This window comes from Phragmites australis, chromosome 21 (assembly GCF_958298935.1).
Source record: "Phragmites australis chromosome 21, lpPhrAust1.1, whole genome shotgun sequence".
Lineage (NCBI taxonomy): Eukaryota > Viridiplantae > Streptophyta > Magnoliopsida > Poales > Poaceae > Phragmites > Phragmites australis.
This window is the reverse complement of record NC_084941.1, coordinates 5,903,650-5,919,195: the sequence shown is the minus strand read 5'-3', so window position 1 is coordinate 5,919,195 and position 15,546 is coordinate 5,903,650. Positions and strand designations below refer to the sequence as shown.

The window sequence follows — 15,546 nt, the reverse complement described above, 5'->3', positions numbered from 1 at the left end:
TTCTTTTGGCTTTAGCTTTGAGTATTTCGTAGGGAGTACCAGCAGAAACCAAAAGAGGGGGTGAGAGGGTATAAATACCTACCTTTGAGTATTTTGTAGGGAGTACCAGCAGCAACCAAAAGAGGGGGTGAGAGGGTATAAATACCTAACCCTAAAAACTAGCCGTTACAGCACTTTTTTTAACTGACCTAGAGTCTCTTGGTCAACCCGGAATCTCCTGGTAAACTAAAAAGGCTCAAACCGATACCTCAACTCAGAACCTCACCCGAAGACTCCGGATAACCTGAAGTATCTGGGTCAACCCGAAGTATCCGAGTTCAGCACAGCTGGCCCTTAAAAACAGCGATAACTTTTGATCTCAAAGTCCGATTTCAACGATTTTGGACTCTACGGAAAACTTATTCAGAGGGCTACATATACCAACTGAATTCATAGCCTCAAACACATTGGATCAAACTAGGAACGATCCGAAACCCAATTCAGACACCTCAAACTCTCACTTTGGGTTGGTTAGAAAACTCGTGAGCATTGAGACACGACAATTAGCTCTACGTTACATTCCTATTAGTAGTGTGACATACCTATACTCAATTTCAAAGATAAAACTCATTTGAACCAATTTGAGCCTTTGGCTACCTTCAAGTACCGCTTCTTTTATTTAAACTTTGAGGGTTATCAACTTCCATATATTCTTCATTCTATATCTTCTTAATTCTTCATATGGTTAATGCGAATCACTCATAGCTTCTCATAGCCTCACATGGTTCATTAGCGTAAAGCCTTCACCTTCACTTGCTCTTCATCACCACCTTGGTCCTTCGTCGCCAAGCCATTTGCTTGCCATTCACCATTGGATTGTCCATCGCAGTCGAGTTTTACTTGCCCTTCACTGTCTTGTCATAGAAAACTAATTTGTATTCAACATATTCAAGGCATTCACTTTATCATATATGGAGTCCAGTTCTTATTCTTCACATCTTGCTATATAGAATATCTCAATTCAACTTATGCCTTCTTATAGAACCTAACCCCAACTAGCTCTCAAGTACAAGGTACCTACGTTATTTCATAAAAACTCAATTGACAATATCATACTTTTAGTAACTTGATCTCCATAAATAACTTAGCACTTACACTTTATCATCAATATTCTTGCGCTTCTCCTTTTCCTCATAAGCATCACTATACATCCCCGAGCATCACCTAGAGCTCATTCATCTTGATGCACTTTCAATCTCCCCATTCACCTAGAGCTCATGCATATATGTCCTGCATGTATCACATATGAAACAACCTACTAACAATTCCCAATAACGTTGTTAGTCTATAGGTGTTGTCATAAATACCAAAACCACATATAAAGGCTAGATGCATTTTCAAGCAATACCTAACAACAACTCTTTCTTAGGCTAATAGCACTAATCACTCCATAATCTTGTGATAATTGCTTTATATGATAACTTTTAGCACTTTGATGGTTTGAATATCTTCTTAGGTGTATGTGAGCTTTTCTAAACTCCAGCACACTCAAATGATCGAGTTGATGAGTATTTATAGTTTCAACCTTGCGAACTAGTCGTTGCTCTCACAGTTATATTTTGTTGTTCTTACTGAATGACCCGACGTGTACAACATTACAAACACTGAACCATATAGTGTGTACTCTATAAAAAACTAGCAGTTAAAACTCTATTTTTTTAAACAACAGATGATCCTCTAAGTTCATTTTTATATTCCTATGTGCTTAAGGTGCCAACCAAGCTCTTTTAAGGCCCATGTCCGATGTATACTGCTTGTGAGCACAAAAACATTCAGCATATTCATTTTTATGAACACCAAATGATCCTTCGAGTTCATTTTTTTAACACCGAGTCACCCCATGAGTACATTTTTTAAACATAGAATCATCCTATAAGTTCATTTTTCAATAGACTATCACTTTGTATTTTTAATATAACTTTTCGTTCCAAACTCTGATTTTAATAACCTTAGACTCTATAAAAACTTGTGAAGCCCTCTACATAATTATTTAAAAAACCATCCCATTTAACCATATTAAAATTTATAGAACAAATCCAATTCATTCATCTTTTTCCCTAGCTTTAATGACTTTTTCTTTTATTGCATCCATAAGTCCTAGTAAAACATATACTTAACACAAATATTAATCCTATAAACTATATTATCATTAATCAGAAAAATCACACACACACACACACACACACACACACACACACACAACACACACACACACACACACACACACACACACACACACACACACACACATATATATATATATATATATATATATATATATATATATATATATATCATAAATAGACCACGTTCGCTAAAAAAGCTTTTGAAACCATCATGGACACAAACGGCCTTCACAGTCACTGAAGTTACCAGAGCAAACCTGAGCACACCAAACATCGCGTAAACCTTACGTGGCAGGAGAAACCTAGCACTGACGAATAATCCAACTTAGACAGCACCGTCCATAACTGGATTGGCATGAACACGTGCCCGAGGCCGTGACAAGTGAACATCAGGAACTGGGCATTTTAATTGTTGCATGATCTGATGGTAATCAACAAGCTCTGAATTCGAGCTCGTTTCAACGAGCAACGTGTGAACTATGCTATCGCGAGTGGAATCTAAAAGCCAGCAGAATCGTGTCCCTATGCTATTTACAGGCCTAACTATACTACTGCAGGGTGGTACCCGGTCGGTGGTATGTTCTCCAGCCTCGGCATGTTGCCTAGGTTTCTCCTCGAGCCCCATTCCTGGCAGCACTCCAGGGCTAGCCGAAGGGCGGTGCCCAAACCGAGAACAATAAGAACGCCTGCGAACATAAGGTAGGTGAGTCAATGAACATCTTCTTCAAGTGAAACGATGCAGAAACAACGACGAGAAAATTGATCAAAAGAGAATATAACCCCAGTCTATCCTGTCATCGATAGAACCAATGTTATGACGCATAACAAACATATTGATTTCTAATGGGACGTATTTCAGGGGAACATTACTGTCCCTAGTGGCACATAATCTGCATTGTCAAACTGACTTCGCTGCTACATACATAGTATCTCCCATTCACTACTCACAGAAAATAGCAATAAGTATTGCAAGAACCTCTAGTTATTCCAGTGCTTTATTTATTCAATTTTGCTGGGAATTCATATGTTTTGAGTCGCTTGTCTTCCCGTGCAAATCTGTACCTTTGTTGTTAAGACCCTAAGGCTAAATCCTAAGCCTTCAAATTTATGACTATCAGATAAAGTAAGATCGATAGGTCGGCCATTTTGTGAACATGATGGCACATGAAAATAAGTATCACATCACATGTGACTCAATTTCCTCCAGTAACTTGTAATGATGCTTTTACATGAAATAAGTGCCGTTCCAAGTCCTATTTGCCCAATCCATGAATCTAGTGATGGCAGATGAACGTTTTTTTTTCGAAATAGGAGACTAACCAATCATCAATCTGTCTATTTTCTTAATTCAACAAAATGTAAATAATAACATAACTGTAAGAACATTGGAATGTGGTAGGCCTAAATATTGTTCCATACCAATTATTATGTTGACAGGAAGTGCGGAAACACCAAGAGAAACAGATATCAGCACATCCAATAAGAGTCCCCCAATCAGAATTGCAAATGCAACCCAAAGTGGGCTAAACCATCCCTACACACACAAAGAGAAAGAAAATAAAATATGAAGCAGAATGATATGCACAAGTTCAACAAAATTGAAAACTTGCACATGATTACTTGATTACAAATTTATTTTGGCAGATAGAGTCAAATTAGTGCATTTGTTTCTTATTTATCGTATCCAGTCATAAAAATACCCTTTCACGTCCTCCTTGGCCCCTTCCATAAGTCGAATCAACCCTCCAAACCCAATAACTTGTCTGTTGAATGAAAACAAGTAAATTTCACAACTAGAAAGAGGAATTGGATTTGTACTTCTATCAATAGTGTGCCTACTCAAATTTCAGGATGGCCTTTTATTTATGTAACTGTGAAACAAAGATCCTCAACAATACAGACAATAGAAGTCAGTACTTGGTATGCGCAATGAGGTGCTCTTCAAACTACAAATAAGCTAACAATAGGTAGTTTAATTTGGCTAGACATAAACATAAATCAATTTATCCTTACTTAGAGCATAGCTGATAAACGATAAACATAGGAACTAGGAAGCATACATTTTTCAAATGGTCCAATACATCTTGAATGATATAAAACGCAAAATAGTAAGCATACACTTGCTTGCGTCTCTGGAGGGGGAATATTGACAGCCACCTGCCTGTGTAGCAAGGAACATCAGTACATCAAAATAATTTGCAACAGTCAAGAACCATCAATGTATAACACTTACTGGCATATCTCACACTTGTTTGAACCTCTAGTACGAAACCAAATATCAATGCATGTGCGGTGAGCTTTTGCAAGATCACCACGACATCTGCATCCAAGATCTACAAGAGGTTCTTCTGTCTTCTGCTGACAAATTCTGCAGAAGTGACAAATATTAAACCTCCGGAAGAAATAAGAAGGCAATGAGCAAAAAAGGGCTAGGAATATACAAATTTTGAATGTAAAGTAGATGCCAGTAGGTAACTAAGGAGGGACCTTGGATGTGCATTTCACATGACTTTCAACTATCAGACCTAGATATTGACCGCACATTGCCTAAAATGTCAAGAAAAACAGGGGCCTAATGAATGGATGGCATTGCAATGTATAACAGTAAAAATGATCTATATACCAAGAAATGCCAGGGTTATTAACTTACTGCACCAAACAAAACATAGCTCAACACTATGCCACCATAAGAGAACAAAAGATTCATCGCCAATGCACTGTACATTGTTCCTGTCAAACAAGGGTAACTGCTCAGTCCCAAGGTACCTTAGTTGGGACCTGCCTTATTTAGAGCATAGAGTATTGCTTCTGTCAAACAAGTGGCCCAAAGCGCAAAGTCTGAACACTACTAACCATTATTGATTCCCAGTGACTATATTGGGAACAATTAAACAGCTCGAAAATCGATAAATATTCAGTGTAATGGATCATAAGAAGCCAGAATTGCCAAAACGCAGGGCTCCCTTGAATAATTAGACATGTCAAATAAAGCACCATGATGATTTGACCATAAGAAAGAGGATGGACGTGTCATGTGTTATTGCTTGTACTGAGTAAAAGAAGATCCCAAGAGAACATGAATACATGGCCAAGCAATGGTAAAGTCCATGCACACAGCACATTTGGTACATGAAATGTTTAGCCAGATATTGGTTATAACTTATCAGCATGCTTCTCATATTCTTTTTCACCTGCAACCTCATAGCTGCTAGTTAGCCTTTAATAGCTAAGAACTAAACACCATAGAACATTTGTTGAATCTACGGTGTCCTAGTCTATAACAAACAGGAAAAATATCACAACCTGCTCGGTGAAGGTCGAGCACGAAGTTGGTGTAAGCCCAAACCATTTCAAATACCATTAAGGGTTTGCTTATACAATGAAGGGTCAGCCCAACTGCATTTGGAAACTTAACCTGCCTTACCTACGTTCAAGCCCACACCCCTCAAATTCAGTGGTGGAGCTTGAATCATGTAGGGGAGGGCCGGGAGTGCAAATGTACATAGCAAAGTATAACATGTGTCCAATTGCTAGTGTTTCTTCTAAAGAAATTCTGTTTTGTATGGGCGGCCATGGCCCATGTTGGCCTACTTGATCCTTCGCCACTGCTCAAATTGACCCTTAGATGGCTTAACCACCCAGAATTTTTGCTTGTAGTCCCATTGGTACTGCCTAACTGCACTATTGTATGGACATCATGAGAATTAGCAGTTTAGCATTTTGACTACACCAGCACAGATCACATACACCTGGAAGAGCAAATGAAGATACCGATAAGGCGACAAACGGGCAATTAACATGTTCGCAAACTTATTGTTGGCATGTCATAAGTGATGAACAACTTTCATCCCTTGTTGGTGTATAGAATAGGGGTCCCCTATCCTTTGGGCCCACACCGGTCAATACCAGTTGACAGAAGATTCTTTTCCAGATCAGGATCCCACCGCGCGACCAGGATCCTTACCGCATAAGGGATTCCCGCGACTAGTGGACCAGGATCCTTACCGCATAAAGGATCCCGCGACCAGCCTTTACACATCAAACCAGTATATTCTCATTAAATGCATCCCCTTAAGTGTTTTTCTTCCCTAGACACTCCTCCCCGGCGAACAGGCCATGGTCGGCGCAATGGTGCCATACCCTGTCTCGTAGTATTAAACGTTACGGGACAGGCTCGCAAGCTGAATAACCCTGTGTTTTTTTAGTTCATCACAAACACACGCACACCGCAAGCATCGTTCACGCGTCCATCGACCGGTACACCCCAGAATCATTGTTAGGAATTAACCCTCGACAGTTTACGTGCCAGGTAGGGGGTGCGTTTCGGTAAGCGTTGGAGATTAGATTGGACTACCCATGATCGGATCCACGGCAATTCCCGTTCTAAGGACCCCAGTCACCGCTGATTCTCGTTTTGAGGACCATGGTCACCGTGAGGTGTTCATCATGGGGTACGACCCAGATGGGACCGGTATGCCCTAGGTATGGGCCACCAGATCAGAGTCCGAAGGCTCTGAGACACAACGGAAAATTTGCATGACAGTTCATGCGACGGGAGGGCAACGGAGGCTTTTGTGTTCCAGGTGCCGACGATGATCCTCAGGACACGTGCCCAGAGGGGAACCAGACCAATGCTGGACACAAGGACGCTCTGACACACCCCAACCACCACAACGTCGCCCGAAGGAACTGCCATAGAGGACGCGGTCTTTGGCAGCGTCATCACCAAGGCCGTTACGCTGCAGGAATGCCGGGGGCTCCCCCCTCGAGACATGACGCCAAACTGCGGCGGCAAGTACCACGTCCGTCGGTAGGATGGGTGATGGTCGCGATCGTCAAGAACCACGGCAGGAAAGATCTCGTCCTCCCTCGGTAACGGGGATAGCCAACCCTCTGACCTGCGCGCCTCCGGCGTGATCCGGAACCATCAGCCAAGCAAAATCCTCAACCAAGTAAGATAGTACCCTGAAACTAATCGAATGTGTTGCCTTTTGGGTAGGGTCATCTCGAGGATAGGAAAAAGGGTCTTTCGCTCTTCAAGTTTCTAATAGAAAGAACTACCACTTCCGGCAGATACCAGGAACGGAGATAGCCTTCCAGGATCCCAACATGTGACCCCTTTTTTCTCCTCCTGTACTGACCACTCCACAACCAGACGAGGAGTCGTTGCCCTATTTGCAGCTACCCTCACAGGTCACGGGAGATATATTGGTCGTCGAGCAGTGAGGGTTTTCTACAACTAGGGACAAACAGGCACAGGACGACACATGTCGATAGGTCGTGCACGTTGATTGGGGCTGAAGCGATCTCGACTCCACACGCCTACGACACCTTTAGGTACACATTTCAATTAAATTTTCAAACCACCAAACATTGTTGCAAAGTATGAGGGCCTTTTATCTGGAATACGAGTAACATTTGCACGAGGGCTAAGACGCCCACTAGCGATAAGGGACTCGCTACTGATTGTAAACCGGGTGCAGAGGGTTTCCTATGCCCGGACCAAACGATGGCAACATACTTCTCCGAAATAAGAAAACTAGAGTTACACTCCTTCAATTTTGAAGTCTATCACGTCCCTCGTAAGGACAACTTTCTAGCCGATGAGCTAATCCGTCTAACCTCTTCTTGCGCACATGTCCCGATCGGAGTCTTTGAAAAAAGATTCACACGACCACTCACCGCGGTCTCAGGCCGAAGTGAAAGGGATGCTCCGCATGGAAACGGAGCACCAAAGGCCACACCTTCAGAAGCAACGTCTCCTTCGGTGCCGTCGACCTGAGATGCCATCATGTGGTCGTCCTGCTCGATTCGGGTACAACCTGAATTGACCAAATCTTGGATTACTTTCAGAATCAAGCAACCCCTAACGATGATGGGTCAGCAGAAAGGGTCACGTGGCAGAACCACAAATACTCTCGGATAGAGGGACGCCTCTACCGCCAAAAGAGCAACGACCTTTTACTGAAATACATCACTCAAGAAGGGAGGAGCACAACATTCCCTGACATCCTCGAAGGCATATGTGGTGGTTGCGCTTCATACCGCACTCTGGTCGGGAAAGCGTTCCGGTAAGGATTCTATTAGCCCACGGCCCTCTAGGATGCTTGCGAACCGATGAAAACGGTGCGGGTCATGTTAGAACCATGGTCGATATGCCCAACTATCGGCCCAAGCACATCAAACCGTACCACTCTTGTTCTTTCACTATCTAGGGGCTCGTTATCATGGGACCGTTCTCTAAAAGCCCTGGACAGTTTTGAATTCCTGTTCGTGGCAATCGACAAATTCACTAAGTGCATAGAGATCGAGCTTGTCAGGAATATCACCACCGCAACAACGATTAAGTTCATACGGGGGCTGATAGTGCGGTTTAACAGTCCAAATCGCATAATCACAGATAACGAGACTTAGTTCGCCAGTAGTACTTTCCAAACTACTGCGAAGAGATCAGGACCAAAATTTGCTATGCGTCGGTGGCACACCCGTAATGCAAAAGACATGTCAAAAGGGCTAATGAGATGATACTGCAAGGGATCAAAACCCGAATCTTCGATCGGCTTAAAAGCTATTCAAGACGCTAGGTGAACAAATTACCCACAGTCCTATGGTCGCTGCGAACAACCCTTAGTAGGGCTACAATTGAAACCCCTTTCTTCTTTGTTTTTGCCGCAGAGGCAATGCTTCCCTCTGAGATCACCTTTCAATCGTTTTAAGTGGCCAACTACTCGGACGACGACCAGGTGACGTGACGAGAGGATGATACAAACCTGAGCGAAGTGTCTCGGGAACGTGCTCAAAATTCGGGCAGCTCGATACCAACAGAGCCTCAGGATATACCGCGACCACAGGGTGCGGAAGCAAACACTGGTCGTAGGCAACCTCCACCTCAGATGAGTCCAGAAATAGGGCACGTTGTGACAAGCTCTTCCCAAAGGAGGAGGGGTCTTACAAAATAGTCTACTTTTCCCAACCTAGCGCGGTCGATGTGGCCAGAGGCCGACCACAAATTACACAAACTCATGGAACACGGTTTCTATGTGTAAGGCTACTCGAAGACGAGCCTATTTTTCTATTTTGCAGGATCTTTCGGACGAGCGTGGAACATGGCTTGTATGTTTTTCTGATTCATAGACTTGACCGCCTGGTCGACAGTTTTTCGACCGACCAGATAGTCGGGGGCTAGAGCTTTTAGGGCTATGTTTGGCACAACTTGTGCTTCTGCACAATTTGCTTCCTGGAGAATCCTGTGAAAAGCGAATTCTGCTTATCCGGATTGTGCAATTTATTATCAAAATCCGTTTATTAATAATCTGTTGCAGAATTCTGCCGTTTGGCACAGCTTCTGCAAAATCCACAAGCAAAAATTGTGCCAAACAGGGCCTAGGATCTATGGTTTGTTTTTGTGCAGCGTACATGTTTGGCTCTACCCGATTGATCGTATTGTTGGGGTGGAAGTTAAAATTGCTACTCGCGCGGTATCAAAGGTATGGACATCCAGGGGATGACAACCACGAGGCCACGAGTCCTAAATCAAGTCGAGCGCTTGTCTCCTCCGAAGGGCTCGTCGTGCTAAGGGTCGAGCACCTCGAACCTACTCGCCGCTCGAACACAGGAAAAATTTACATGAAGACTGGTCCTTTCATTACAAAACAACCACTCGGGCAGCTCCAGGGGGCTAGATCTAAATAGTCTACTCAGTACACGCGAGACCCGTAAACATATAGCAGTGGATCGAACCGAACAAACCAAAGAAGGGAGCGAACAGCGGACAGATATGAGTCTGCAAGTTCATGGAGCTCCTCGATGGTCTTCGTGACGCCGGCAAAGCCCTCATAGACTGCCGAGATGCAGTTTGTATCCGGAAGGTGCTCGTGGACACAGGCTAGGGCAAGACAGGCGCTAGTGGCTCCAACATCCAGCAAATGGTCACCCACCGTCACGCGTAGTCTGTCCTCATGGCCACTCATCTCCTCAGAGGCCGCCAAAAACAAGTAAATATGACCAGTCACGGTGCCTCCAGATGATGGGCTAACCTGAACACCGACGAACCGCAACAGCGAGTCGAAAGGTGTAAAAGCTCCGCTAAGGCGATCATAGAAATATTCTAGCCGTTGGTCGCTCTCTCTGGCCATCTGCTCCAGATCTCTCCGCGCCGCAAGCAACTCCTCCCGATAAGCTGGTCAATAAAACAGGTCGCATAACACACAGAAGCCAGCCGATTGGGTCTCACACGGCTAGCCTAGGACAAACACGTGGCTAAGTGGTGGTAGGACCGACGCACCTCGAAGATCACCCTGCAGGTTCTCTCACTCGATCGCAAATCCTAGCTCACACTCAGCCACCACTTCTCGAATACGCTGGTCAACGGAACCTTCAATAAGCGTTGTCATGGTTCGAGGCGAGCAGGTGGGTCGGCCAGTTTTAGTCGTGCCTCTTTCAGTCGGCACTGGTCGTGGGTGTTGTCGGTAGGTGCGGTTGAGGGCTCGGAGCGGGAGGGATTTTTAGTCATTTCGGGGCTTTTACGTCTAGGGCGGTAACAACAAAACTCATTAGAGAAATCAAAAAGTTTTATCCAAACATAATATAAAACCTAAATTACAATTTGATATTTACTCCTCAGCGGCCTCCACGGGAAGATGGATCCCACATAGTCCACCGCCTTTTGGCACTCCTACAGTCTCCTCGGCTACAGGCCCGGCTACCGCAGCCTCCTCCCGAATGAGGTCGAGATTGAAATTGGGATCACGGCTGCAATAGCACCAGAGGACGTACGGCGCTGCATCCCTCACCGCCTGCGTCACATCCTCGGCACCCCTCGCCGCCGAAGTACCCGGGAGATTGGAAAACTTTTCCGAGAGAACCTTGGTGGTATAGGCCCAGGCCTGGGCTATGCGCGAGTCCTTCGGCTCGATCTCTAGCTCGAGGCTTCTCAAGGGCTCCTTGAACACCTTAAAAGCATCTTGGAGAATGCTACGAGTGGTGCTCTCATCCTCCCTGGGCTGGGTGTGTTTGGTGGCGAGTGCGGCTTTTTCTCATTGGAGCTCACCACACTTTTGCTGGAGCATGACCCACACCTCCTTTTTTTCGACCAACTGCCTCTTCAATTCAGCACACCTACTGGCCAATGCTTCCTTATTGTCAATCAACTTGCGGATAAAGCTCGGGAAGCGGGTGGCCAGGGAGAGCAGGTCGGAGGTAAAAACAGGCTCCACGATCGGCTCAGCAGGCGTGGGAGCCGCGATCAAAGCTCCCAAGGTCAGAGCTGCTGCAGGCTAGGGGCAAAACATGTTGAGGTACTGGTGGAGTTACAACCGGGGATGTGGGCGGGGTCGAGGACTTGTGGCAACAACAGATTTACGAAATCAGGAAAAGAAAGAAAACTTAAGGTATCTGCGCCTAACCGGAAACCTTACCGTGGCATTGGAGTGCTGAGCACAAGCCTGGACCTCATAAAGCCACTGGGTCGGCTGGTCAGGAAGGACAGTCCCGCAGTCGAACAGCCGGAGCTCGCCGTCCTGCGAGCATGTTTGGATGCCTTCGCAGTAGACGGGCCCTCCGCCGGTCTCTTCCCCCATGTGTCGGCGCTGGGCCAACGACGACTTGACCGCTCCTGGTCTGGTAGGAGCGAGACTGGTCGGGACGAGTCTGGTCAGAGCGATGCTGGTCGACCCTCTGCAGACCGGCGCCGCTCACAGAATCGCCTTATCAACCAGCTGAGCCGACATCACGACCAGATGTTGGTAGCAAGATCACTGGGCGGCGGAGAAAGGATGTTGGTAGCAAGATCAACTTCTTGGGCGGTCTCCGTGATCTCGTCGATTATTGGACGCAAGACATTGGCCTTAAGAAGACCCTGCGACGACACAAACCATGAAACCCTGACCCAGGAGAAGACTTGAAGATGAAGTTTCGATAAAAGACCAAACATAACAATCTAAGCCGAGCCTTCTCCGACAGAGAGAGGTCGCACAATGGAGGAGTGCCTCGCAGCGGGCCATCCTTCCTCGGGGCCACCGCCATGAAGAATTTGACCCGCGACTTGACGGACTCATTAGAGAGATCTACATAAGAGGGATATTTAAGACACCGCACAAATAAACAAAGAACGCCATGGAAGCGGTTGTGATGTTACCTAGAGAGCTCTCCCTAGTGACGTCGTCACTCCCGGTATACATATATGCCGGATGTGCTCTTTTCTACAAAGGGCACAATCAGCGCTTAATGAAGTAACGGGCAACATCTGATCCCATCAGTCCAGTGTTCGCAAGATGTTTGACCCAGGCTACGAGGCTCAACAGCTCCAGAGTGGTCGCGAGGGAGTTCCCCCATCTCTCGGAGACCTGTGTCGGTCTGTTCGGCACGCAGATGTTGTCCAAAGAATCCTTCGTCTTGAGATAAAACCATTCTTCCCTCCAGCCCGACCACGACGACTTTATGCCCATCTCAAGGTAGGAGCCTGTGATGCCGTCACGAAGATGGAATCCACAGCTCCCGGTGGCCAGCCCGGTCTGCAACTTGACCGTGTAAAAGTACCTAAAGATATCGAGGCATGGCTCGACCCCAATGAAGTTCTCACACATATGAGCAAAGACACTTAGCATAATGTTAGAATTGGGATTGAGATGAATGTGACAGATATCGTAGAAGGAGATGACAGTGGTGAAGAATTCAAAAAATAACGGCACAAGACCGACCAAAAAGAAAGAGGCAAACCACACAATCTCCCCCTGCAGGGAGCAAGCATGTCCTCCCGAGCGGTACCACGAAGAAAGGCGACGAGGGAGCAGACGATTGTCGTATATCTGCTTCAGCTTTGTCACGGTGCACTTGGACTTGGGAAAGTCTGGCTCTTAACCGGTGCGCAACGCCATTGGGAGCAGTAGAGGTGGTTGCAGGAACATGAGTGGAGATAGAAACGATAGGCTCTAAGGGCAAGGGCTTAGAGGCGGTGGGGGATGGTGACAGGATTCATAGGCAAGCGTTGGCTTTCCAATTTATAGGGCCAACACGATATCCCAACCATCGCGCGGAGCACAACCGTCTCGAATTTCGAAAGGTCGTGCTTTAGGGGCCGAAATTCCCTCAAGTTCGACAGAAATCAATGTCTCTCCCACGATGTTTCTCTCTCTTTAGAAGTTTAGAACCTCCCCTCGGGATACAGTTTTGTGGGCCCACCACAAAAGTGAATTGCGTTGATGTTCACTCCCAAGGTGAACTCGTGTTGACTTAGGACCCAGGTGGTGCGACCAGGTCCATCCGCGACCACACGATGAACCACTCAAACCACCACATCCGCAAGGGAGCTTGGAGGCTACTGTCGGTGTATAGAATAGAGGGGTCCCCTGTCCCGAGGGTCCACACCAGCCAATACCAGTTGGCAGAATATTCTTTGCCAGACTAGGGTTGCACCGCACGCAACCAGTCTGCATCTTCGCGATCAGAATCCCTACCGCATAAGGGACAGGTACACATCAAACCAGTCTATTCTCACCAAATGCATTCCACACAAGTGTTTTCCTTCTCTAGTCACTCCTCCCCAGTGGACAGGTCGTGGCCGATGTAGTGGTGCCATACCCTATCCCATAGCAATGAAGGTTATGGGACACGAGCTCGCAGGCGTGTCAGACTACTTCACAGGCGTATGTGCGAGACCGATGATGAGACGGGCGCACCGACTGACCAGAGTGATGTAGGCGCAGAGGTGTCCAGCGGGTGGGATAGGCTCAGCTGCTTCATCAGAAGAAAAAGGGATACGTGTGCCGCACATTTTAAATAGCCTAGAGGTGAGAGATTTAGCTAAGGTATGTATCAGCAGAAAAGGACTCACTTATAAGGTCTCCTTCTCTCTAGTGTATAAGAGAGGAGAACCCGGTTTGTAAGGGGAGGGACGGATAACCAGTTCACAAATATTGATAACAAAATACACGGGACGTTGAGCTGTTATCCTTCAGGAGACCTGAAACTAGATAACCCTATGTTCTTTAGTTCATCACAAACACGCGCACACCGCAAACGTTGTTCACACACCTATCGACTGGTACACTCCGAAATCATTGTCAGGAATTAAACCTCAGCATCCCCTTTATAGCCACTTTACAAAATTCATCAGTATTATGTACTCAGTAAAGCGAGACAGGGTAATCAACATGTCCAGCTGACATGGTCCATATTCTTAGAGAGATTCCAAGATATGAATATGACAATTACTACATGATAAAAAAGTTCATGTCATGCTTAATCTATGTCCGCCCTCCCCCCCCCCCCCCCCCCACAGGTTCATACACCTATAATCACTTCACACTTCACTGCAAGATGGCAACGAAAAGCCCCAAAATAGGGATCACCAAAGGCCGTCACAGGTAGGTTCAGAGACAGCCATGCAAAATCAGAAGACTCCCAACCAAACCACTCTCCCGTCCCCTCCCCGATTCGCAATTCACCAAAAGGATCCGAGCTTTGGCACATCGAAACCCCCACCGACAGGCTACCTGCATTGCTCGTAGTCGTCGAAGCTGTCGGACCTCGCCAGCTCCCCCTCCTTCGAGGCCGCCAAGGCGGTCACCGACACCGAGGCGGCCGTGGCCTTGCCGTGCCCGGTCTCCGGGGGGGAGTCCAGGGCGACACCCTTCGCCTCGGGCGCCTGAACCTCCTCCCCCGGCCGCGAGATCACGATGGTGACCGCCGGAGCCTCAGCCTCCGCCGCAGCCACCTCATGCTGCGGCGCCGGTGCCGGCGCCTGCTGCAAGGGCAGCTTACGGCCCGGTTCCGTCCCCGGCCTCGGGCCGGGCTCAGATCCGTCCGCGCCGCTCGACATGGGCAGCCCGCCCGCTCCCTCCTCTTCAGCGGCCCTCCGTCGAACACCTCGCGTTCGAGGGGAGACGGGGGTACCTTTTGGGTGATGGAGGGGGCCGCACGTGGAGCACCTATTTCTGCGGCTACTGGCTGCTCGGCTCGCGACGGCGAGGGGGCAGGGCGGTGGTGGGCCCTACGCCGACGAGGGGAGATGGTCAGATGGGGACGGGTGGGATGAGGCGATGCAGGTGTGGATTGGGGATAAGGACGAGGGCTTTGCGGAGGACGCTGAGTGTCACTGACGGGTGGGGAAGAGCGTGTAGTGGGGTGCGGATGTCAGTGAGAGAGTGTTGTACAGGGTGAGTGCAGAAAGTTGTGGCCCGTTCGGATCTGGTCAAGTACGGACTTGTGTCCGTGGTGTGAATGTACTTACCTTTTCTTTTCTTTTTTCCTCTTTCTAAAATAAAATCATAAATAAACTTGCCAGAATTTGAAGAGACGTTTTGCGGGTTTTCATAATTTCAGTAAACTTTTGTCACCATGGGTCCCCTAGAAGTCCTTGCAACTTTCTCTTGAAGGACAACGG

At 46.9% G+C, this 15,546-nt stretch overlaps 1 protein-coding gene across 2 annotated transcripts; it reads right to left on the bottom strand.

Annotated features, from left to right (window-relative positions):
- Nucleotides 1-2,554: 2,554 nt before the first annotated feature.
- On the bottom strand, nucleotides 2,555-15,113 carry LOC133903086 (uncharacterized). Of its 2 annotated transcripts, XM_062344436.1 has the most exons (6): nucleotides 14,657-15,113; nucleotides 4,399-4,533; nucleotides 4,284-4,326; nucleotides 3,866-3,928; nucleotides 3,585-3,699; nucleotides 2,555-2,851 (listed from the first exon to the last, which is right to left on the bottom strand). In XM_062344436.1, the coding sequence occupies exons 1-6, from the start codon at nucleotides 14,980-14,982 to the stop codon at nucleotides 2,709-2,711; spliced, it is 825 nt and encodes a 274-aa protein (XP_062200420.1). In that variant the 5' UTR covers nucleotides 14,983-15,113; the 3' UTR covers nucleotides 2,555-2,708. The 2 variants fall into 2 exon arrangements, with proteins under 2 accessions (XP_062200420.1, XP_062200421.1); XM_062344437.1 differs by lacking the exon at nucleotides 3,866-3,928.
- Between the last annotated feature and the right edge of the window lie 433 nt (nucleotides 15,114-15,546).